This window comes from Fringilla coelebs (assembly GCF_963513975.1).
Source record: "Fringilla coelebs genome assembly, chromosome: 17".
Taxonomy (NCBI): Eukaryota; Metazoa; Chordata; class Aves; order Passeriformes; family Fringillidae; genus Fringilla; species Fringilla coelebs.
In genome coordinates this window covers 6,687,256-6,712,954 of record NC_140043.1, presented here as the reverse complement: position 1 = coordinate 6,712,954, position 25,699 = coordinate 6,687,256, and the positions used below count along the sequence as shown (strand labels likewise).

Sequence of the window (25,699 nt, the reverse complement as noted above, 5' to 3'; positions counted from 1 at the left end):
TGTGAATCCTATGTGGATGCAAATACTGAGCTTAACTGGTTCAGGACTGCTTTTCATTCACACATTGGCAACTATTTACTGTTTTATTTTAAAAACAAGGGGTGGGTGAGTGTGAAAATGTAGCGGAAACAATGAAAAACTTTAAGTATCTGTGACTATTTATTTGCTAGTGTAAGAAATTAAAATTTTACAGAATTAAGTTGATGGCTTGGTAAATTCATAATGCAGTTTTCATGTGATGCTCTAAAAAAAGACCAAACATTAAGTATTTTGAGTCATTGCATTATGCTGTCTTTACTACAGTCTGAAATTATAATTTCAAAGCAATTAAAGCACGAAATCTTAGTAAAGTTCAACACAGAGTAAAAAAAAACACCCAGAGACACATGAAATGATCATTTATAGAGATGTTAATTTATAGAAGCTTTATTGAAAACATTTTGTGTCTACATGTAAAGCTTTGACAGAGGCTCAGGCACTTCAGTCATACATTTTATTTCAGTGAGCTGAATTCATGACTCAAATCAAATACAGCTAAAAGCAGAATTGAGTCAGAATGGAAATACCTGTTGTTAAGCGAGTAATTTTCTTTGTTTGTTGTGACTCTTCTTTATGTATTATCTATCCTTTTTAAAGCTGAGAAGTCTCAAATATCCCTGTCCTCTCTTCTTTCCATGAGTGCTCATCCCTGAATGCTGTTTCACTACACTGGGGTTGCTGGAATTTCATTCACAGTGGAAATGATGAACCCAAACTGCCACGGGGTCCTGTGTTAGCTCAGGAGGGCTCAGTGCTCTGTGGGTTTGGATTCACCCCTGCACTGGGTTTTGCAGTGGCTTTCCCTGGACCCTTCAGTCCTCAGGCAGTGGAGGAGTGGCTCAGGCAGAGGCAGAGCTGGAGCAGCCCTGCTGTGGGACTGTTGCTTGTTCTCCTGCAGTGCTGCTGAGTCCTTCAGGGCTGCTCTTTGCTGTGTTGCAGTGCTGGTGAGTCCTTACGGCTTGAACGGGACCCTGACGGGCCAGTCCTACAAGATGTCAGACCCTGCCACTCGGAAGCTGATGGAGGAGTGGCAGTACTTCTACCCCATGGTGCTGAAGAAAAAGGAAGGCATGAAAGAGGAGGAAGAGCTGGGATATGACAACGATTTCCCTGTGGCGGTTGAAGTCATTGTTGGTAAGTTTCAATATTCTGCCTGAAGGATTATTTTCCTCCCCATGATTTGGAAAAAAAAAAGTAATCTAATTAATCAGAAAGAGCCATTATAATTTTCCTATATTCTCTTGTAGCTCTCTTGACACCAGAACATCTGAGTAGTTCTGTCGCCTCAAGCTTTTGTACTCCCTGTATCCCTCATGCCATTATTCACTGGATTGAGCTACTTGTTTCAGCTCTGTGCTGGTTACAGAGGGCTGGATATATATTAGCATGGAAATTCCTTAGCTCTTTGTATTTCAGATAATAAGTTTTGTCAAATTGACATTGAAAACATGTGGAAGTAGCTGTGATTGCTGGATATTATCAGGTGTGTCTAAGACTTGTGTTTTTCCATTTCTCTGCAGGGGGTGTGAGGATGGTGTATCCTTCAGCCTTTGTTCTCATCTCCCAGAGTGACATCCCAGTGTCACAGAGCTCTGCCAGTGCTGCAGGCCATATAAATGTGGGACAGCAGGGGCTTGGAAGCGTGAAGGATCCTGTCAGTACCTGTGGGATGCCCCTGACTCCTCCCACCTCTCCAGAGCAGGCTGTTATGGGTGAGCAGTGGGCTGGGGAGATGGGGGCAGACTCTCGGTTTTGCTTAGCTCCTGGGGAGCTCATGTGTGAGCAGGGGCAGGGTGAAGGCAGGCAGTGGAGCAGGGCTGGGGGAGGACTGTAGGTCTGTGGTAGGTTTGTGGGGAAGGAAAGCCAGTGCTGTGAACCCCCCTTTACACAAAACAGGGTAAACTCAGTTCAGCTCCCCTTCCTGTAGGTACATCTGTGTGCAGCGCCCCAAAGCAACCCAAACCTCTCACCACTGGGCAGCTTCTGCTTGAACTTGGAGATGTTTTGAACCTGTTGGGCAGCACTTACTAAATTTCATAGAGCAATAGAAGTGTCAAAGACACAAAGGCCCTACAAGTTTCTGTGAGACTGTGCAGCCAGATGGGGCTAAAGAATCCTTGTTATGCCCTCATTGAGGAGTTCCCAAGCTTAGCCTTTATGGGATAGTTCTGTCACATCAACAGGGTCAGTCCTGGAATAACAGAGTCATTGAGGTTGGAACAGGCTCTAAGATCATCAAGTCCAACCTTTAAACCTTGATGAAAAGTCAAAGAAAACATGTCTGGATTCACTTGCCCATGATTAGAGCCTATCGCTGAAGACAATCAAAGTATTTAGTATTTACTGCTAATAAGTCAGAATATGAGATGTAGATTCACTTGGAATGGTGTTTTTCAAAGGAACTGAGAGTTAAAATAAGCAAGAAGCCAATTAATTACTAACTGAAGCAAGACAATCACCATTTAAATAACAATCTCTGTTCAAGTATTGATGCATATTTTAATGTGCTATTGTATTTCTAAGATTTTCAAAACCCTGTTACACTTGACAAAAATTAGTGTCAGTGTGTGAGAACAAAGTGGTTTTGCCTGCTGTGCAGTTCTGTCTCCCGTTATGCTGTATATTGCTGTACTGTATGGTATAAAAATATTACATAATTATAGAAAGCAATTAATTAATGCATTCCAATGTAACTCGAAAGCCCTGGTAGTTCCTTGGTTATCCTCTCATGCCTCCTGTCCTTCCCTTCCCATCAGACTTATCCTTGTTTTCCTCCTGCTGTTGACATGTGATGCCTCTGTGTCCATGTGATTTCTTTGTCTATACACATTCCCTTTCCCCTTCTCCAAAGGAGGGCACATTTGCCAATTCCAAAGTTCTGACCTGTTTGGTTTTTGATCATCTGTCAAGTTTCCACTTGTTGGAGAACATTTGAAAGCCAGTGAAGTGCATGGTTAGAGGCACAAGCCTCAGTATGGCCAGGGCTTTCCATGTTTGACTTTACAAAAAGATATTCAGGGAAGATCTAACCGGAGAAAGAAATATATAACCTGAAGAATGAAAGAAGATGCAGGGTTAGGCAGCTTGTGCACCATTTCAGAAGTTGTGTTTTGCAAATCACCTGGTGGCAAGCAGCAGGATTCCCTGTTAGCTGCAGTGATGTGCAGCACAGAGTCCCTTCAGCACTTCACACTTGAGGCTGCTTGGATTGCGTCAGCAGGAGGACGAAGTGTTCTGTACCCTGGTGTGACCTTGTGAAAATGCAGCAGATCCCTCCTGGCTGTTCCAGCCCAGAGCAGCAACTCCTGCCCGGGCCAGTGGACCCAAAGCTCCCTCTGCTGCTGCAGCTCGGCCTTGGCAAGATGGATGTGCTGGAGTTCAGTTCAGCTAAACAGAAACACATTGCAGGGCAGAAAAAGAAGCATCTGCTTGTACAATAGCTGGTAAAAGCTGCTGCATCACAGGAAGGAATGGAGTGGAGAGAGTTTTCAGGCTTTCAAACATGTTGAAGTAATGTCTTCATTTGTTATCTCTTTGATAACCATACAGAAAATACATACTGAGGATATCAAATGCTGTGTTAGTAGTATATCTTACTGGTGAATAAGCTGTTGGAAATTTCTGTAGTAGTGTAGATCTCGACTGGAAAATCTCACCAAAGCCAGTTTTGATTTTAGTATTTCAGTTGAAGCATATTGTAAAGAAATGGCACAGAATCCCAGAGTGGTTTGGGTTGGAAAGGACCTCAGCCTCAGTCCACTCCCTGCCATGGGGAGGGACATCTTCCACTATCCCAGGTTGCTCCAAGCCCTGTCCACCCTGGCCTTGGACACTGCCAGGGGATGCAGGGGCAGCCACAGCTTCTCTGTGCCAGGGCCTCCCCACCCTCCCAGGGAACAGTTCCTTACCAATCTATCCCTGCCCTCTGGCAGTAGGAAGCCATTGCCTGTGTCCTGTCCCCTTGTCCCAAGTCCCTCTCCAGCTCTCCTGGAGCCCCTTTAGGCACTGGAAGGGGCTCTGAGCTATCCCTGGAGCCTTCTCCTCCCCAGACTGAGCACCCCCAGCTCTCCCAGCCTGTGTCTGTAGGAAAGCATCAGTGATCCATTCATTTCCTCAGTGAGGTTTAATATCAAGTATAAAGAACTGATCCTTGCTTTGAAATAGGCTACATAAATTATTAGTTTTCTTAATAGATGCTTTTAGGACCATCCATATTACAATAAATTTTATCTTTAAAGCAACTCACCAAAGACTATATAAATTCAAGTTTAACATACAGGGTAATAATGAAAAAGCTCTATCTTCACTATTTCTTAGTGATTCAGTCCAGAGCTGTAGGGGCTATCTTAAGTACCTCCATTTATTAGGGAGTGTATTTGTTATAGATACATAGAGATATAGAATATACAGAGTGTTTCACATCACAGGAGGTGCAATACTTGCACAACTCTATTGCCCCTGTGGTACAACTCAGTGCCATCTTAGTTACCTCAAAGGGAGTGTTGCTCTAAATGTGCTTGTAAGGATGCTGTGAGCATTCCCCAGTGAACATTGGTGTAGTCAGCAGCCTGCTAAGAGACTTCCAGGAAAAAATAGCAAGTGACACTATGAAGAACAGTTCTGACATTAATGCTTTATTTCTCTTGCAGGAGAAAGTGGCTGCTCTCAGAGCAGCATCAGCCATCCAGCTGTGCAGGAGGGGACAGTCAGTGTCCACAGTCCAAAGAAATCAAGCAAGATTACTCCCAAATTTCACAACCGTATTGTTCACCGTGTGTGGAAGGAATGCATCCTCAACAGGGCACAGTCCAAGTATGGCAGCAGTCCTCCTGCTTTGCTTATTTATAACATATAATATACAGCTAAAATTGTCATAGTTCCCCTTAATGTTATTCTTTACAGGGTTCCTTTGCCACCAATCTGAGCTAATGATGCCAAACACCATTATCAAAGAAAATGTTGTATTATCAAAGAAAATTTGTCCCTCTGTTCAGCTGAGAACTCCGACACTTCCCACTGAATTTGCAGTTGTGCACCCTAATTGTGACAGTCCTTGAGGCCATGCATCTGTAGGTTGTGCCTTCAGCCAGGAGCTCTCAGATTTAGAGATGGCAGTTTCCATCTCCTGTTGTTGTTACTACACTGAAATGGGTGACTGCAGAACACATTGTATATATTTGATATTTAGGGCTCTAAGGGGACTATTTGTGAAGCCTTACATGAGTTGGACTAAAATTTCAATTGACAAGAGTGTATAAATTGATGTTAGTATCATAGATCTTTAGAACTGGAGATTTAAAGTGTATCAGGGTATGGTGAGCCCTGAAAATTTTTTTTTCCTATATCCATGCATTTTCCTCATTTGGTATGTCATACTAATTTCCAGAAACAGTTTAAATGGCTTTCCTCTTGTTTCTTGTGCTCAGACTCCAGACAGAGTTATCTGACACAGAGCTGAGACCTTCCTTCTACATAAAACAAACTGTAAATTTAAGGAATAGTGCAGGGATCTGCTCTCAATTTCAAAGATCAGGTAGAAGGAAGTAATTTATCTGAGGGGAACATATATGAATTATGTACATTTTAAAAATTTTGTTATTTAAAAGGTGGTGATTACTAAAATAATTTTCTCTTCTTCAGGAGGAATCAAATTACAGCTGCAAATTTGGAGGAGGAAGCTCCTAACAATAGTGTTTCATGGGATTTTGTGGATCCAGTCCAAAGAGTCAGTTGTTCTTGTTCCAGGTGAGTTTTGAAGAGAATAAACATCTGTCATATTGTGAGACCCCTGCTTAATTCAGGCAGAGGTACACTTACAGAAGGGAATTATCTCAGCTTTAGCTGAGACAAGAGGAGATTGTAATATCAAACCTGTGATCACATTTGGGGGATGAATCTGCATCTCAGCCCACTGTCATTTGCAGCCAATCCAGGTGGAAAAAGGATGGTACTGGGGCCAGGATCACTCCAACAGTTCCCATTCATAAGGAACTCATCCTGCAGCTTTTCAGAGCTGTAACCTTTGGTTAAGTGGTTAAGGTTTCTGGTGAAGAGGGCAGGATCTTCCTAAGTTTGTGATCATCCTGATATTTGGAGGAAGAGGGGAAATATCCCTGCAAATCACTTCATGTGCCTCTGGTCAATCTGCCATGGCACCAAACCCATGCAAGAGAATATTAAACCTGTGCAGCCTGGTCACCCTCTGTCACTGGATCAGAAAGAATTCACAGCTCACTCACATGAACACTTTAGGAGGTTATTAAAGTTATCTGTCATCTTTGGGTGGTTAGAATTCCAGAACTCCTCACACAGGAAAGGCAAACCATCATCACCAATATGCTTAACCATTCTTAAAACTATCAGAGAGATGTTACAGGGTTAGAAAAAGCCCCCAGTTTGCAGTGAAATAGGCCTGTGAAACACCTTTACTGAAATTCTTAATTCCCAAGGTCACCATCGACTTGTAAGATAGATGATAAAAGCACCTTGACCAAAAGAAGTTATTCCTTAAGGATGCAGTTCTTCTTTGTGTAGTCAGAGGAAGGGATGAAGGGACTGTGCATCCTACAAGGGTGGAATGTTTAACCTGGAGACTCCCTGCTCTATCCCAAGTGAGAGGATGCTTTCTGCAGCTCTTTCCCCTTGATTATACACATTGTTTGTATTTATATACTCAAGAATTTGGATCAGATACATGTTTTGTCAGAATGCCAAGTGTTTCCTGTGGAAAACTGAGGTCCAGCTTTGCCTGGAAAGCATGGGGATCAACAGTGGACAGTGGAAGCCTGGTTCTATGGATAGGTTCAGCTGCACTTGGAATTTCTGTCTGTTCATCCCTCCAGTGATAACTGCATCATACTGGAGTTGGTAAACACAGCATCTGGGAAATGGAGACATTATCCTTAAAATGAAGGCAGTACCTGATTTCAAACAGCAATAAGTACTTTGTGTGTAGCTGCAGAACCTGAGCAGCTACTGGCATATAGAAATTGTTTAAGTCATTTCTGTGCCCATTTTATGTACTGGATAAATGTCAGGATATGATCTTAGATCTGGAGTCTCAAAGGGCTGTCTGGTACTCAGCATCAAATTCAGTCTCCTGCAGACCCAGCTTGGTGTGTGAGGAACAGAATATCTGAAATAATTCTCTGCAGTTAAAATACGGTGAATGATGGAGAATTAAGGCAATGAAATGTTACAAGAACATGCTTAAGGCAAATCTCCAGTTACCAGGGCATTAGCTGCACATTAGGGTGATTGCAGGCACAGACCATCTGCTGCTGCAGGGAATCTTCAGCATGTCCTGGGAGCAGCAGAAAGCTGGGATAACCCCACTCAGCCTGAATGCTTCCAGGGAACGGGGACAGCAAGCACGAGATGTTCTGTCTGCACCCGTAGACAGGGTCGGGTGTCTCCAATATAGCCCACTTCACTTGTGATCATGTAGGTTATCTTTTTAAGTAAAAAGCACATTACGTGTTTGGAAATGGGTTTTTGTTGTCCTGTTGTTCATAAAATAGGAATGGAGTGATTCATTTTGAAATGGTGTTTATTTTTAAACAGGTTTCAATGTTAAGCACAAACACATCTTTCAATTTCTGTTTAGCTTAATAAAATCAAATAAACAGCTAAACAAAAAGCCCTGAACAACAACAACAACAAAAAAACAGTAGAAGTATAGGCAGAGTTATATCCCTGTTGTCACATCATTGGGAATCGCCATCAGTATGATGAAAATACTTCTTAGCAGAATCTGAAACACTGAAATTCAATCCTGTGCTTCTCAGTCTCAAAGATACTGGATACAAAGTCAAAAAAGCCACATGAAGCCAGTAACAAGATTGCATGTTACTGCATTATTTTGTTTTGAATCTTTTAAAATATTTGTTCAAACTTCCCGTATCAGGCAGAAATTAAAAGGCTGTTAAAAGATCAGGAGCAGACAGGAGGTTTCTCAGTGCTGTTGTTTGGGTTTGCCTTTCCCCTGAGGTGGGTAACTGCCCGGAGCACGCAGTGAGCGGTTTCTCCTCCTCCTTCTCCAGGCACAAGGTGTTCAAGCAGCGCTGCGCCGGTGCCTCGGGCCGGCCCCCCACGCTGCCCCAGCCCGGCTTCACCGTGGGGACGGCGGCGGCCTCGGCACTGCCCCCTCCTGCCTCCTCAAAGCACAAAACCACCGAGCGGCAGGACAAGGGAGAGAAACTGCAGAAAAGGCCCCTGATGCCGTTCCACCATCGGCCCTCGGTGACTGAAGAGCTATGCATGGAGCAGGAGGCGGCCGGGCAGAAGCTGGGACTGGCCGGGATGGAGGCCGCATTGGAAGTCCCCAGTTCCAGGAAATACGAGAAGCCGCTCTCGCTACCTGCTAGAAATGCAAGCAAGCAAATAAATATGAATCCTATGGATTCACCCCATTCCCCCACTTCCCCTCTGCCTCCCACCCTGAGCCCCCAGCCCAGAGGTCAGGAGGCAGAGAACCTGGACCCCCCTTCCGTTCCTGTGAACCCAGCACTCTACGGCAGCGGGCTGGAGCTGCAGCCGCTGCCCAGCTTAGATGACAGGACAGTCCTGGTGGGACAGAGGTTACCTCTGATGGCAGAGGTCAGTGAGACAGCCTTGTACTGTGGCATAACCCAGAGCAACGAGGCCGTGGACGTGTGGAGGACCTATAGTGTCCCTTCGAGTGATGACCCCGAGTTCCGGCCGCCGGAGCTGCCGTGTGAGAGGTATGATGGCAGGATGGAGATCAACCCCGACAGCACTGCACTGAAAAGGTGAGAGAGCACTTCGAGCTGGGGAACTGGGCAGTTCTAATCATCACCAAACTCGAATTTCTGCTTTTCAACTGACAAAGGCTAAGGCTTCACCATCACAGATGCTGCAGAGAGCACCAAATAGTTAAATAGAAACAGTCTAGTGCAGGATGCTTGCCTTTTCTGGCTTTTTGCTGGACACTACAAGAACTGATCAATCTCTTTGTAACCTATTTTTGTATTTTATGCTAGCCTTAAAATTACTGTAGCATTCTGATAATGCATTTTTAAAAATGCACCAGAGAGAGTAGTTAATGAAAATGTATAGGGAAAATTAATTGAGGAAGAGTTATTGAGTTAAAAGACTGTTGGGTTTGGTAATTACAATGGAGTTTGCTAGGCTGTAAAGGGTTTCAGCCTGAAAAACACAGCCTGGGAAGGCTGGACTTCAAAGTGTTTTCATTTACACAGTGACAAAATTGATTCTTCTTTCATTGTTCCAAAGTAGGTCTTAATACAGTAAGGTATTTAATGTTTCAATACATCCTTTATTTGAGGAAAAAAACATTTCTACTTGATCAAGGGGGATGGAGTGAGCCATGGGCTGTGTTTGTGTGACAGCTGCAGATTTTGCTGGTTTTGTTTCATGTTGGCCTTGCTTGTTTATTTTCATTTCAGGCTCTTAGCACAACCTAATAAACGGTTTAAAATTTTGGAAGAGCAGAAACCAGTGCAGACCCTGAACTATCTTGACCCCTTGCCTCTACTACAACCCCCTGGAGAAGGCTGGGGGGACACCAGTGATCCTTACACCTTCGAAGATGGAGACATCAAGTACAGTTTCACTGTCAATAAAAAATGCAAACTTGGAGCTGAGAAAGATCCTTTGAAAAAGAACAAGGTAAGGTGTAAATCCAGTCTTTGGCATTAATGTTCTTGTGGGATTTATCCTGTAGCACAGTGTTCGCTCTACAGCTCTCGGAAAGACATAAGTCTGTTCCACAAAACAAAATCAGACATGTATATATTTATATTTAATTTTTAAAAAATTATTATTTTATATTATCACCTGCATGATGCTCCTTATGTATCTTATCTTTTATGGAGCTCTTTTGGTGTTTGGCTGTGCAAGTAAGCATTCTAAAAGATGTTTTTTCCTGGAGAATTTAAGTTGGTTAATTACCTAGACTGACTGTCAGAGTTCAGTGATGTCCATGGAATCCTTTGTAAATCTTATATTAAACTCAGACCCCTGAGTCTGGCCACACACAGGAAAACATTTGTTCTTATATAGCTTAAATTCATAGCTATGAAATCGCTTTGATTTTTTTATATAGTCAGAAGATGGGATTGGTTCCAAGGAAATCCCCCCAACGGGCCATTCCACACCAGTTCCTGATGGAAAAGATGCCATGTCCATTTTCAGCTCTGCTCCTAAGACTGGTGAGTTAAAGCTCTTTGATTTGGTCTGCAAAGCAAAAAAATGTATAAGCCGTAACATCTGGAGGAAAAAATCACATCTGAACTTTTGCCTGTAACATCAGAGCTGCAGACGGCTCCCAAGTTGGAAAACCCCTTGATTTTCCTTGTCCTTTTTATAAAAACAATGATATATTTTTTAGACTATTAAATGAGCAGCAGCAGCTCCTTCCTTGTTTCTTGGCTGACCCTCGGTGGTCCCTGCTCAGCCTGCAAGGCTCCAGCAGAGCAGAGGGCTCCATGCTGCGGGGCAGAGGTGCTGTTGTGCTGTTCCCTGTGCTCTGTTCCCTGCCTGTGCTCTGTTCCCTGACTGTTCCCATTCCTTCCCGGCGCTGGCAGACCCGCGGCAGGAGGGCGCTGCCGGCAGGGCCGGCTCCGGCAGCCTCACCCAGGTCACCGACCTGGCCCCGTCCCTGCACGACCTCGACAACATCTTCGACAACTCCGACGAGGATGAGCTTGGGGTGAGTCCTGGTGGGGATGAGCGCTCTGTAGGCCAAGAAACAGATTCCTACTGGGAATGATTATCCCTAATAGACAGGAGAGAGAGAGTTTCCAGGTAGGCAGGCTTGGATTTTAGCTAGGAAGGATTGCTGGCAAAGAAAGAGATCCTTCAGGAGATCCAGCCTGCATGGACAGGCTATAGGAGCTTCCATAGGGAGAGCTGTGCAGTTGCTTTGTAAATCCATTATATCTAGTTCTGTCTCCTGGGCTTCCATCAGAATTTTTTGTTTGAGAATTATGGTGGAAAAGATGCAAATTTTATTAATTAGTGATGGACTCTTTTACCGTGTCTGAGAACCTGCCCAAAGAAAAATAAATTCAACCTTACAGGATTCTGGTAATTCTCTAAGTCATGTTACGTCATATTCCTCCAAGCACTTCATTTCAGTGCAAAGAGAAATCGTTGCTGAATGTTAGGAAATACAGAGGGAAGTGCAGATTTATATCAGTTATGAGGGCCAGTAAATTGCCTGGGAAGGCAAAGATTTGGATAGTCACTATCTTTAAACATAATCTAATACAACCATAATAATACAGAAGGTGGTCTTAAAGTGACTGTTAGTAGATAACAGTGTTTAAAAGTCTTATGTCTTGTTCTTGACAGGACTTTTTAAGTGCACCAATTTCCTTCCTGTGGTTCCACACAAACTGCACTTCAGATGCCACAGTTAATATGCAAATCTACCAGAGGACTGTTCTGTCAAAATAAAAAATTACTTTCTTCTCTGAAGTTGCCCTGGACAGCCCTAATGTTTTTCCTGTCTTGACATTTGCCTATGTTGGGTTCACTCTGTGTGATATTCCCATTGCTACCTTGGAGTAATCCAAACATGGAAATAAATAGAGCAGTCACATGCATTTCAAGCTCAGGGCTTGTGATAACATTTTGAATATAATTTGCATGTGTATAGAACTATAAAAATACATAGTTGTATGTATGCATCAGTTTATCGGGGGATATATAGACAGGCAAATATTTCTTTTTGTTCTTAGTGTTGAAAGAGGGGAAGAAATCCAGACTCCTTTTGGGCAGCGGGTGGGGGAGTAGAAAGGCAGCCATTGTCTTTGCTGTGCAGTGCCACCGGGAGGTGTCAGGCTGTGCTGACTGCAGTGTTTGGTGTTGCAGGCCGTGTCCCCAGCCCTGCGCTCCTCCAAGCTGCCGGCAGCGGGCTCCGAGGAGCGGCCGCTGGGCAAGGACGGCCGGACTGCGGTTCCCTACCCTCCCAGTGAGTACCGAGCTCCTCCGCTCACACCCCCGCCCTGGCTCACTGGGGGTGCTCCTGGGCTGCAATTGCCAGCTTTTAATGAGGGCAGGGGTAATACAAACACGGATTTTTAATGAGCCCGCTGATATGTGAGGTACTCTTCTGTTGACATTGTTGTCTTATTCTGGAACTATGGGAGGGATTTGTTACAAATCATCCTTTGGAAGCTTTCCCCTCTCTTCTCTGTTCTCTGTTGGGCGCTTCCACCGCTACCAAATCTCTTTTTAAGTATAAATCCTTCTACTTAATGAAATCGAAGAATTTAAAACCATGGCCATGATGGTGCAACCTGTCTTGGAAGAAAATTGCATTGAACATTTGACAAATTAAAACTAAAATCACCTTCAGGGTTTAATCTGGATTTGGAAGTGCATGATTAAAATCAAGGTGCTGGGTTCTAATTGGAGGTATAGCGTGGACCTTTTATAGGTGGTTGTGGTAGTGATGCTTGTGCAGGCTCTGCACATGGACAAGGGAGGTTATGGGAGTGCAGGAAACTTCTGAAATTGTGAAATTAGATTGCTTTTTTTCTAAGGACTGTGCCAACAGCTGTTGGGAATAGTAATTTTTTTGCTGAGGTGTGAGGGCTTTGCTGCATTTCTTGCACCCGACAGGAGGGGGCAGCTGGAGGGGTCAGGCTCTGCTCCCAGGGAAGAGGGACAGGAGGAGAGGGAACGGCCTCAAGTGTGCCAGGGGAGGCTCAGGTTGGCTATTGGGAAAATCCTTCACTGAAAGGGTTCTAAAGCCCAGTCACAGCTGCCCAGGGCAGTGCTGCAGTCCCCATCTCTGGAGGGGTTTACCAGCCCTGTGGATGTGGCACTTGGGAACATGGGTCAGTGGGGCCTTGGCAGTGCTGGGAGTGGTTGGAGTCGATGATCTCAGAGGGCTTTTCTGACCTGAACAGATCTCTGATTCTATTGGTGTAAGTGGCATTTCTTTTGTGATGAAGGAGAAATGTGTCTGTGTTTGTGGGACAGGAGGAAGGTGAGAATTTTAGGTATAATAGTAACAAATCAAATTACAAATTACTTTGTGGTGAGAAGGAAAGAGTGTTTGATTTCTGTGGCCACTATAAGCAGAAATCCAATCTCTCTGCAAATCATTCTTTAATACCTTCTCATTAACTTCAGCTGGTAATGAGAACAAATTGAGGTGAAGAAAAAAACCAGTCTGAAGGAGATGAGTCAGAGTTTTATGGACCCATAAAAGCTGTGCTGATTTACTCAAATGTAGAAGTCTGAAGTATACAGAGATTGGATTTTGACAGGTTTAGTTGATCCATAGCTTTTTAAAATATGCAAAGCTTTTTCAAGCATGACACACATGAAAATGAATGATGATAGTTGCCTGTTGCTGTAGGGTTGGGGGATTTTTTGTAATTAAACTTTTTTATGAATCTGCACTGCAGAATTTTGCTAAGTGGAGTGAGCTGGAGGTGAGAAAATGATGTAGTGTGAAGTTAAACAGATACACTCCACTTGTAGCCGTGGCCTTGCCACGAGCTGTGGAGGCACAGCAGTGTCTGTGGGGAGCTGAAGTGCCTTGTACAGCATCATAAATTCCTGCTGGCTACCCTTCATTTTCACCTTCCTCCCTATCCCCTTCCAGTGCCTAAAGCACCTCTCTGTGCTGAGAAACAGAGGGAGCTATACAGCTGCCAGCCTGAACATTGTATTCCATACTAATGTTGTGGAAAAGAGTTTCTTCCATTCTGCTGAACTTTTTTTCAGCTTTAATTTATCCTGTATCAGGACAAGACTAAGGGCTTTTAAATTCAGATACTGAAAGAGTGGGGAAAAAAGAATATGGACAGAGTGGGAATAATTCATAGCCCATTGTTTACTCTGCTGCTCCAGATTGTGAAGGACTGGGTTCAGCTGGCACAGCTATTACCAAAAGAACTGCATTTTGAGTGGACTGCCCCTATTTGAGTGGTATCCCTTTGTCTAAAAGTTCAGTAGCCTGGCTGTGTCATCTCTGAGCACAAAAGCATCCCATGCAGGGCTGGCTCTGTTGAGTGGAGACACATCCTGAGGCTGCAGCATCCTACACTAATGTACTGTTAGTGCAGTTATTCATAGTCCATAGATAATTCTAATCCCATCTCTTATTTCTGCCTTTTTCTGTTCATTTTTGAGAACAGTACTTCTTACCTGTTTGGATTTCCACAACACAGTGTTGACCAGTCAGAAACCCATCTGTATTAATTTATGAATTTTCTGTAATCTTTAGGCTGCAGATGTTCCTGAGTATAAGAGGGTCCTTCTGTCCCATCAGCTTGGGTATGGAAATAGGATTTGGCATTAAATCTGTCCAAAAAAGTATCTAAGAGGAGACACTTGTGGGAATTCACCCTCCTCTAATTAGAGTGGTTAACCACTGATGGTTTTGTCCAGAGAGAATCTGTCCAAATTTAAGTCAGGAAAAGAGAGCATTTGTGCTGAATGTGACACAAAATAAATATGGAAGCTGTAGCTGGGAGGAGAACATGCAAGACTTTGCTATGATTTGTGTTTGATTGCATTACACTGTATAGAGCATCTTTGCTGGGGTTGGTTCTGCTTAAAGAAGAAAAATAGACAGTGGATGATTCCATTACATTCATTTCCTGAGAAATCATTTAGGGATGTTCCCGGCTTAATGTCTTGTGATGGAAAATGATAATTTTGTGGCTTCTCTGGCACTGGAACTTCAGAATGCCTGGAAGTCTGCTCCTGGGCAGAACTGCCCGTGTTTGTGGCAGGATTTGTGTTGTCATGGAACAGACAAGGCTGCAGTGAGTGGAGGAATCCAGCTCAGGGCAAATGAATTCCAAAGGCCTCCTGTTTTAGGGCTAGGTCAGCTCTGGCAAAGGGAGGAAACTGCTGTGGCTTCTTAGAAACAGTCACTGGGGTGAGCTTGGTGTTAATGTCAATTCAGCTCTTCAGTTATGAAGGATTTATTAGTTGCTGGTAAACTCTGCATTTGTTTGTCCATCTACCAGGTTATTGTTTCTGTTGAACAATAACCTTGCAGGGTATCCCTAGGAATTTGGGGAATTTATCCCTAGGAGTTAACTTTTGGCTTACACTTACACTGCTGTCAGAACCCCAGTAAGTCTGGAGAAGTGTTGCTAGTTTTTAACTAATAAAATAAGAGCTAGCATTGAATTGGTCTCTTCTGTTTTATTGAATTTCCTTAAGAATTTGTATTTGAATAATTAACTGTTATTTCATCCTCTTCAGCTGTGGCAGATCTCCAAAGGATGTTCCCAACACCACCCTCTTTAGAACAGCACCCTGCCTTCTCCCCAGTGATGAATTACAAAGATGGAATAAGTTCAGAGACTGTGACTGCCTTGGGAATGATGGAGAGTCCTATGGTCAACATGGTTCCAACACAGCTGGCTGAGTTTAAAATGGAGGTGGAGGATGGATTAGGTAGCCCTAAACCTGAAGAAATTAAGGTAACATCCCAGAAATGTGGGATTTTTACAAACTCCTCTATGCACACTTTGAATTTTATAAACAAGTCCCATGTAGTGTGTGTAGCAACTAACAAATGTGAGCTGGACCTGACAGCCCTGGAGCTGGAAAAATATTCTTCTCTAGTAGAAGAGCTTTTTAATTGTTTCCCTGATTTTAACTGTAGGCATTTTGTAATTTTATATTTGTAATGGTTCTGGGTGTTCTCAGGAAACAAACAGTATTGTCTGTGAAATCAGCCCTCTGCCTAACAGTAAGAATGTCCATGTGTGGAAAAACACCACACTTGTGGCTAAGTAGCTGTTAAATGATGTATTTCTGTAGATAATTTCTATGGCACCTTTGCTGTGCCCCCCTCCCTGCTGCCAGGTTGGCACACAGTGGGATAAAGTGGTGCATGTAGAAAAGGCTGCCTTTATCTCTCTGAAATGTTCCTTTTTTGGTTAGGGTTGAAACTCTCTGAGAAAGCCCAGGGGTTGAACTTGCTCTGTTTCTTCTTCAGCTGATGTTACTTCACAAGTTTTAAGGCCAGATGGGACCATTCTTATCTGACTTTCTGTATAACACAGGTCAGGTAATGTCACCTAGTTCCTCCTCTCTCGAGTCCTGTAGTGTCTCAGTAAAGAGCTGTTTGTAGCTGGGGACTCTGGGTTCTTGTGACATCCCAGTGTGGCCATTTCTCCATAGCATCCCATGGAGGGACCCAGCATCAGCACTGATATGCATTGGTTGTGTCATTGTTCCATCACAGGGTAAGAGCAGGGCACAAATCATTCTGCCTTTGTGTCCTGCATTACTGAACTTCTGGGGCTGCCTTTTGTCACCTTTGTCAGAAGGTACTGTTGCCATATTTCCATGCATACAGCCTGAGGGGTTTCTTAAATAAAAAAATGCACTTTTTGTGTGGAAATGCACAGCATGTTGTTGTGCAGCAAGCTGCGCTGTACACAGGGAATAAAAAGGGAGATGCCCACTCTAACTCTGGCTTCCTGGTAGTCCCCAGCCTTTGATTGTATAGCCTAATTCTTCTCCTTCAGGCCCACTCTGTCCCTCCTGTGCCACAGCCTGTTCCTTCTATTTCAGCAGCCATCTCTCTCCCCAGCACCACCTCCTTCCCTCTCCTTTGTGCCCATGTTGGAATTGATTGAGGGCTGATTTTTAGGGGTCTGCATTGCTGAGCCAGGGACACACTTGCAGCTGCATGGACAAGAAGTGGCTGTGTGTTGGTGTGAGGATACTGATGGATGCCTTTGTTCAGTGTAAATGATGTGGTCAGCTGTCAGCCAGGACATTTTCCTCCCAGCAGGAATAGCATCCCTCAGGCAGACTGCAAGGGAGGCTGTGGCAAGTCCCACAGGGTGGCTTCTTCCACAGGAGCTTTCACTCTTGTCCCTGGGAGAGAAGGGAGTCCCTGTCCCTGGCAGGAAGCAGGACAGTGTGTAGTGCAGCATTCCAGGGTTGTGCTGCCATGGTTTGGTGCCAGTCCAGGGTGTCCAGTCAGACCCCAGAATTCCCAGCTCATTCCCCTGCCAAGGGCTGAGCTGGCAGGGAGCTTGTACCAGCACTTCTGTGGAGAAAGGGGCTTTGCAGATGTGGGAGGGAATTCCCAGTGTCCCTCCTGATAGCAGAGGCCAGCTGGGCATCAGTATATGGGGCAAGTCTGCTTTGGTACTGCCAGATTCCTACTTCCTTCCTTCCTTCCTCCCTGAACTCCCACTTCGAGGCACACTGGGAAGAGGCACCTTCTCAGTGTGTGCTCCAGGACAGTCTCCATTGCCCATCTTGAGCTGGTGCATCCACAAGTTGTTATACCACTACAGGAGTTTGAAATAAGTTTTTTTATAAGGTTTGTAAGACTTTGCCTTGCCACAGACCTTGCTGGTTTTTCTCTTCTGATTGTGCAGTAAATTGTTTGTTCAAGAATAGGATAACTTAGGCCTGGGAAAAAAAAAGTCTGTCTTGGAATTTGTTGAGCTGAAGGTTTTGGAATGGGAGCAGATTTCAGGGCATCACTGATACCAAAGATATTTTAATCTCCCTCACAGCCATTACAGGAGTATTAAAATACTTACTTCAATTCTGCCTGAGAACATTTCCAACAGCACAATTGAGTTGCTTCCGTGTGTGTCACACCTGCTCATACACACCAGTGGGGAAAACAAGCACTAAACCCATTGCTGATCATCCTGAGAACATGGAAGTAGATTCCTTGTGCTGAGCATTCCGCAGCTGGAGATAGAAGTCCACACATTCCTCATCCCTCAATGCTTGACAAGGTGCAAGGGAAAAAAATGCAAAGCTCTAATGAGATGTTAAATACTGAGACTGCTGTTACTGTTTTCATGCTGATTTTTACTTTGCAGTAGTGCCTCAAGAGGACTAATTCTGTTCTGAAAGAGCTGGAATAGCTCTAGAAACTCTGGCTGAAGTTCTTGTCATCACTCTCTGCAAGCAAATGTGACAATCACTGCTAGCCCAGCTGGGCTGAACTTCATTGATAGTTAATACTGTGTTTGCTGGGTTGTTTAGATATTTGTATTTAATACTCCGTGTAATGATTGGCATGTGCAAAGTGTGCACTGTTATTGCTAAAGTGATGTGAACTCCCACAGTGGGGGTTAGAGGCTGCCTCAAGGCACCTCAGGGTTCCTCACATTGTGACAGCCTCTCCCCACTGTCAGTACAGAAGTCTTGCAAAGATCAACCTTTTAAGTGCCTAAATGAGGTGCTAAAAGTTAGGTAGTGTGAAATTTGCATAGTGCACTACTCGTGTTTCAGGCACAGCTTGTCTGAAATGAGCCTGATGCAATTGTGAAACCTCCTGCCATAAAGCTGTGCAGCATCTCAGGATAACAGGGAGCCTCAGCTGAGTTTCCTTGAAGGAACTACTCTTGAATGCCTTGTAGAAGGAATAAATATAGTTCATTTTGGGGGAAAAAAGGTAATTGTAGAGGGTTCAGACAGTACAATAGATTTTAATTTAAAAAAATATCTAAAGAGAAGCCTGACCACATTGTTGTAACCAAGGTCACTTGGATGTTACAGGATTTTTCATATGTGCACAAAGTTCCATCATTTCAACCTTTCGTGGGCTCTTCCCTGTTTGCTCCACTGAAGATCCTGCCCAGCCAGTGCCTCCTACCTCTGAAGATTCCAGATGCCTGCATCTTCAGGCCTTCTTGGGCTGTTCCTCCAAAAATTGAACAACTTCCATTGCCACCTGCAGCCACTTTCATCAGAGATGGCTACAAGTAAGTACAGCCTTGGAGGAAATGGGTCTGTCAAGCCCATGCCTAAAGCTGGGTAGCTACAATGGTTGTTTGTATTGACAGTGCTTTAACCTGCAAATGTATTTTCAAACTTTTAGGTTTGTCATTGACTGAGATCAAAACAGTTCTGATAGCAGGAGCACTTAACCCTGGCTTTGGCAGTCAGGGGTTTTACAGTGTGTGTCCACTCTCAGTGCTTTTAAAAGAACTGGAACATGCAGTGCCTGAATTAGTGGTAATTTCTGATACAGGAAAATAATTGTAATTCAACAGAAACCACAAATGTTGGGGAAGAAAATGAATGCACTGAACCCATCACATCTCTGCCCTCCCATTTCCATGTCCAGCCTCCAGCCAGGCTCCCTTGTGTCACTTTGAGCTCCAGCCTGGTGAATCCATTTGCCATTCTGAAGGCTCTGGAAATGTTGAGTGGGCCAGTGAGAGCTTCCCAGTCTGTGTTCCCATGGGAGCTCCTCTGAGCTGTGGTGTCCCTGAGTGGGGCTGTGGGGAGCTGCTGATCAGACAGATCTTGAACAATTCCTGTCCTGTCCCAGCCTTCCCGATGCCAAAAGAGGAGAGTGCTGTGACCTACAGGGAACCACTGATGTTCATTTCCAAAGCTTGGATTCCTCACTCAGTTCTCAGAAATTAGCAATGTTTATGGAGGGAATTCATTGCTGTAGGTTTTGAAAGCTAGCAAGAATTGCACCATTAAATTAATAAAACCTCTTAAAAAGCATAGTAATAGTACAAAGGTCTCCTGCTGCACTACTTCACTTCTAGAGGAAGCAGTCTGTATCTTTAAATCAGTCTGTAAATCCCTTAAATCAGTCCTTTTGCAGCCCCAAAGGGTCCTTCAGTGTTCTCAAAAGAATTGCAAAGAAGAAATTGTAAACCCTTGATATAGTGCCTAGGGAGCAATTTAATTCTCAGGTTTTTTCATAATAGTAACTGATGCACCGGGCCTGAGCTGGTTATTAATTTCAGGTATTTGTTGGGGGAAAAAACCCTTTCATTTTCAATCTAATCCAATTAGAGTGAGGATTATTACTGCAGGCTTCCGACAGAGTGGTGATTGCCAATCAGGGTTTCTAGGTCACCTTTTCTTATTAGTCTGAGGCACTCACTCTGCTGCAGCTCCACAACTCCTTCAGACTCTGCTTCATTATTTTCCCCTCTCCTGCTTTGAGTTGGACACACATCAGTTCAAGGTAATAAAATGATTGTAAGGAAAGAGGTCTTCAGTGTTTTCCTTTTCAAGTCACTAATGATAGGTGGGCATTCAAATGCTAGTCCTTTCCAATGACACACAAAATACACTGTGAGAACAGACAAACATGGAAAAATCCCGTTTCCCCTTCCTTATCCTGAGACTCATTGAGATCTTACACTCTTTCCTCATTCTAATATGTAATTAACACATTACAAGAAAAGTAAGCAGGTTAGAAGTGATGTGGAAAGAGAAAAGTAAGATCTTTTTCTTTGATTGGTCCCTTACTACCTGTTTCTTGAAATGATTCCTTGCAGATGGAAGAGAGATCTCATGGGAATGTACAAATTCTTCTGTGGTCACTTGAATTTGGCAGGAAAGGACAAAACAGAGTAATAAAATTCAGTCATGAAGGGAGATGACCCAAAAATACGATTCTTAGCTTTACTGGACTAAGAGTTGTATGGAACATATCCCATTATGCCATAGACTGTGTAATCCGAAATGAGGATTTGAATTTATAGAATCAGACATACAGAGTGTGTCCATGAGGTGATACTGTGTATCAAAGCCACATGTATGACTTTTGGCAGCCATTTCAAGTGATCATTTCTAAAATAAAGATTTCTATCTCTCTGAAATACTTTCATTCCTACTAATCTGTATCTCTTTACAGATAGTGGTGTTTAAAATAAAAGCTACTATTCTTTCTTTTTTCTCTAAAAAAGTTGCAAACTTTCTAAATCTTAACTTGATCATTTATCTAGAAATCGTTCTCAGGAGCATTTGAGTTTTAAGCCATAAGAATAATCTTTAAGAGGGTGAAGTAATACTTTTTATCACAATGATAATAAACAGTGGTGCTTCTGGTGAGAATTCTGAGTTCTGCTGAGAGCCATGAGTCAAGGTTATGACCAGGGTGTTCTTTACTGCAGTTTCAATGAGTCCCTTCAGGTTCCAGTATCTCCACGTATTTAAAAATGAGCTTTGACAGAACGGCTCTCTGTTCCCATCCCTTCCCTGCAGCAACGTGCCCAGCGTGGGCAGCCTGGCGGACCAGGACTACCTGCAGATGAGCACGCCCCAGATGAGCACGCCGGTGACGCTCAACAGCGCGGCCCCTGCCAGCAACAGCGGCGCTGGGGTGCTGCCGTCCCCGGCCACGCCGCGCTTCTCGGTGCCCACGCCGCGCACGCCGCGCACGCCCAGGACTCCCCGGGGCGGGGGCACCGCCAGCGGCCAGGGCTCCGTCAAGTACGACAGCACGGACCAGGGCTCCCCCGCCTCCACCCCCTCCACCACGCGGCCGCTCAACTCGGTGGAGCCGGGCACGGTGCAGCCCATCCCGGAGGCGCACAGCCTGTACGTGACCCTGATCCTCTCCGACTCCGTGCTCAACATCTTCAAGGACAGGAACTTCGACAGCTGCTGCATCTGCGCCTGCAACATGAACATCAAGGGCGCCGATGTGGGGCTGTACATCCCCGACTCCTCCAACGAGGATCAGTACCGCTGCACCTGCGGCTTCAGCGCCATCATGAACCGCAAGCTCGGCTACAACTCTGGGCTCTTCATCGAGGACGAGCTGGATATTTTCGGCAAGACCTCGGACATCGGCCAGGCTGCAGAAAGGCGACTGATGATCTGCCAGAGCAACTTGATCTCGCAGATGGGAGAGGGAGCCAGGAGGAGCCAGGAGCCTCCCATGAGCCTCCTGCTGCTGCTGCAGAACCAGCACACGCAGCCCTTCACCTCGCTGAGCTGCCTGGATTACATGGCCTCCAACAACCGCCAGACGCTGCCCTGTGTCAACTTGAGCTACGACCGGCTACAGGCGGACAGCAACGACTCCTGGGTGGAATGTTTCAATGCCCTGGAGCAGGGCAGGCAGTACGTGGACAACCCCACGGGGGGCAAGGTGGACGAAGCCCTTGTCCGAAGTGCCACTGTCCATTCCTGGCCTCACAGCAATGGTATGTGCACAGCTGAGCCTTTTGTCTCTGAGTGTTTTGTGACCTCTGTAAATTTGTTTAGTTGTGACTCACATCATCTTTATGTGGGAAACGACAGGACTAAAAATATGCTAAAGTAGATTTCTGAAAGCTTGTAAATTGCATCTAATGTACCAGTAATCTAGTTGTCCTCAGACTTTGTGGCCTAATTTGGAAATGAGTCTGTGGAAGTTCACAAATTTGAAGCAGATTCAGGTAATTTGGGGGAAGCAAAATTAGGGGCCCTTTTTGATTTTGGAGAAGGGTATAAGCAGTCAGCAGAAAAGAATTGCTCTGTTTGAGTTCGGGGGGAAAAGGGGAAGAAGTACCAAGGGGGGAAAGAATTATAATTAAATATTACTTGTTTGTATACTGAAGATATATAGCTCTGACTTATTGTGACCTGAGCTGGACACCAGTGATACTGAAATGTGTGTGTAAAGGCCTGTGGTGACAGCAATGTTTTTGAAAATGCCATGAAATGGCACATTGAGTACATTAGAGGTGTCCAAATTCCATGGGCAGTGTGCAGAGCAGTTGAAGGAACAATCCACAAGAGCTGTTGCTGTGTCTGAGGGATTGCTGTCCCTCCCTGAAGTGATTGCTGCTTCTTGTCCCTTGCAGTGCTGGACATCAGCATGCTCTCCTCCCAGGATGTGGTGCGCATGCTGCTCTCCCTGCAGCCCTTTCTCCAGGATGCCATCCAGAAGAAGCGGACAGGAAGGACCTGGGAGAACATCCAGCACGTGCAGGGACCACTCACCTGGCAGCAATTCCATAAGATGGCAGGACGGGGGACCTATGGTACCTACACTGGGCTCTGTGCCAAGTTAGAGTGCAGCTTCCTAGAAATGGGCACTTTGTCCTGGAAATGATAGGAAGGGGCTGTTCATACAGCTTGGGGTGGGGGGCTCTTCACAGAGGTTTAAAGTGCCTCAAAAGGCCTTTGTGACACCCTGGTGGAGGTTTTACCCCTCCAGGTGATGCACATTTACAGGGAGCAGAAACTGTGGGTGAGGCTCAGCCCCCCACCTGAAGGGGGGCTGGCTCAGACCAAAGCAACCCGGTGTAGGCAAAATGGGAACAGAGGGAGCTGCTGAAATCAGCCACATCACAACGGGAACAGAGCCTGTGTGAGCTCTGCAAAAAAAAAAAAAAACGGGAATACTTTCTCCATGCAAGTTCCTGTAGCCTTAATGAGAAGTTTTCAGTATCTCCTGGCTGTAAATGGCACTTCTGTAAAATGCAAAATAACAAACCAGATTTTGTGTGCGTAGGTTTGCAGAATAACGACTGAAATTTCAATCTGTATTTCTTGCTTGCAGTTTATTTCAAGCTTAACCAGTGCAGTCTGGTTTAATGTTTTTCCTACCAGCTCCACCACACTTTGCTATTGGTATTTGATATATTGCTCCTTTCCTTGGGGCTGGGACAACTGGGGGTAACTCCAGTTCTTGTCTAAAGCTGTTGTGCTCCACCAGCAGCACTTGTAATAATTTTCCCTGCATTTGTAATTTGAAGAGTTAGGATTTGCCAATTGTTACCAGAGAATAGCACCAAAATTCCCAGAGAGTGCAGAGCAGAACCTTTGATGGAAAGTCAGTGAATTTTACTGGATGCTGACTTTTAATAAAGTTGAATTATATTCTGCAGGAACTACTGGGTATATTTTAGCTTGACATTTTCAGCAATATTTCTTCTACTGAGGCAGTGTCTGGGAGACACCCTGTTACACCGGGTAATAATCCTCTCTGTGGGGACGGCTGTGCTTGGAGCACATCCTGTGGAGAAGGGCAGGAGGCAATTTTTAGAATTATAACTTTGTGTAGTATTACATACCTGGGAATGAATTTCTCTAAGCATCAGTAATTTTGCACAACCAGGTGGAGGTGGATGAAGAACTGTAAGGTCAGATTTTGTGTGTTCCTGTTATTACTTGTGACTGAACAGGAACTCCATGGCTATGGTTATGGATATGACAAAGGAAAACCAGGAGATGAAGTCTTGGGAAAGGCAGTACATGAGCTTGGAGTACACTGGGAGATGTTTTATTGCAGCTTTCTAGGAAAGTTTAAGTGGTGCTTGGATCAGCTTCCTCTGCTTTGGCCAACAACTTTGATTATATGACATTCCTTAAGTACGATATAAATCTTTCCTCTCCTTTATTAAATATCTTTTCCAAGAAGAAAGGCTGGGAGCACAGGGTTTATCAGGCATGGCACACCCTTGATAACCATTTCCACTCCATGATAAACATGTAGGACACTCAGAACAGAAAGGGATGAGTGATTTCCAATATTCCTGTAAAAGAACCCACTTCCTGGGCCATCAGAGACCCATTGCAGTCAAACCAGATACTTTAACATTTTTTCTCTATTTGTTTTTTCTCCTGTGAAGGCTCTGAGGAATCTCCTGAGCCTCTCCCGATCCCGACGCTGCTGGTGGGCTATGACAAGGACTTCCTGACAATCTCTCCCTTCTCCCTGCCCTTCTGGGAGAGGCTCCTGCTGGACCCCTACGGGGGCCATCGGGATGTCGCCTACATCGTGGTGTGTCCGGAAAATGAGGCCTTGCTCGACGGAGCCAAAACTTTCTTCAGGGACTTGAGTGCTGTATACGAGGTTGGAAAGAGGGACCACACTGAATTATTGCTTCTTAAGTGTCATTGCAGTTCCAGTGCATGTCCACTGGGAGAAATCTATGGGGTTTAAAGTAACAACTATTAGAATAAGGGTTTTCTTTTTCATTTTGAGGGCTTTCTGCACTTTCAGAGTCCACAAATGCTGTCTGAGTGACACTGGGATTCTTTAGGTATTTTGGAGTGTTTGTTGCTGTCTGCTGTTCCCAGCAGCATTAATAGAGCTGCAGCTTCTCAGTGATAGCCCAACCAAGCCTAAAGAGCAACGAGCACATTAAAGAAGCTGTTGCTTTCTCACAGTTGCTAGGCTGGGGATAAAAGCATTTATTTCTTTAGCATCTACTCCCCAGTATGTCAGATTCCTTTGTAACCTTAGTTTTGCTGTGAGTGCAGTTCAAGCCAACAGATAAATGTAACTTTTTTTTTAGATATTTATTAGGAAGTCCCTAGCTGTGCACTGAGAATGAGGGGCTTAAGCCACAAACCAGTCTCTGTAACATCCTGGGGTGGTTGGCATCTCCTTACAGGCATTTGTGCTTCCCTCCCCTGGCAGATGTGCAGACTTGGGCAGCACAAGCCCATCTGCAAAGTGCTGCGGGACGGGATCATGCGGGTGGGCAAGAGCGTGGCGCAGAAGCTGACGGACGAGCTGGTGAGCGAGTGGTTCAGCCAGCCCTGGGGCTCCGAGGACTGTGACAATCATTCCAGGCTCAAGCTCTACGCGCAGGTCTGCCGCCATCACCTCGGTGAGTGACACCCCACGGCTCCGGGCACTGCGAGGGGCATCTGCAAACCCGCTGGGCGTTTGCTAAAGATGCAGATTATGGTCTGTTTAAACATTTAAAAAATATTACAAGGCTTTGTCTTAAATTCTTCCACGTTAAATTTGCCTGCTTCAGAAAGTTGTGTTGTTTGTCACTCTGGGGATTGTGTCAGAGATTCAAATTCTTGTCTTTTTAGAAAAGTCAGTTTAGTATAAGGTGTTTGTTTATCACAGAGATCACAGAATGACAGTCTGGTCTGATTGCGACCATAAAACTCATCCAGTTCTACCCCTTGGGACCCTTCCACCGGACCAGGTTGTTCCAAG

At 44.7% G+C, this 25,699-nt stretch overlaps 1 protein-coding gene across 1 annotated transcript in view; it reads left to right on the top strand.

The window, feature by feature from the left end:
- MED13L (mediator complex subunit 13L) overlaps positions 1-25,699 on the top strand; it is a 172,872-nt gene that overhangs the window by 128,123 nt on the left and 19,050 nt on the right. Inside the window, exons 6-20 of the mRNA XM_084217442.1 lie at positions 979-1,173; positions 1,560-1,751; positions 4,689-4,851; positions 5,680-5,784; positions 8,082-8,810; positions 9,468-9,690; positions 10,127-10,232; positions 10,608-10,732; positions 11,899-11,998; positions 15,262-15,482; positions 18,547-18,752; positions 21,007-21,953; positions 22,596-22,775; positions 24,369-24,592; positions 25,163-25,355. Coding sequence (XP_084073568.1) covers positions 979-1,173; positions 1,560-1,751; positions 4,689-4,851; positions 5,680-5,784; positions 8,082-8,810; positions 9,468-9,690; positions 10,127-10,232; positions 10,608-10,732; positions 11,899-11,998; positions 15,262-15,482; positions 18,547-18,752; positions 21,007-21,953; positions 22,596-22,775; positions 24,369-24,592; positions 25,163-25,355 — 3,909 coding nt within the window. The remainder of the gene's footprint in view (positions 1-978; positions 1,174-1,559; positions 1,752-4,688; positions 4,852-5,679; positions 5,785-8,081; positions 8,811-9,467; positions 9,691-10,126; positions 10,233-10,607; positions 10,733-11,898; positions 11,999-15,261; positions 15,483-18,546; positions 18,753-21,006; positions 21,954-22,595; positions 22,776-24,368; positions 24,593-25,162; positions 25,356-25,699) is intronic.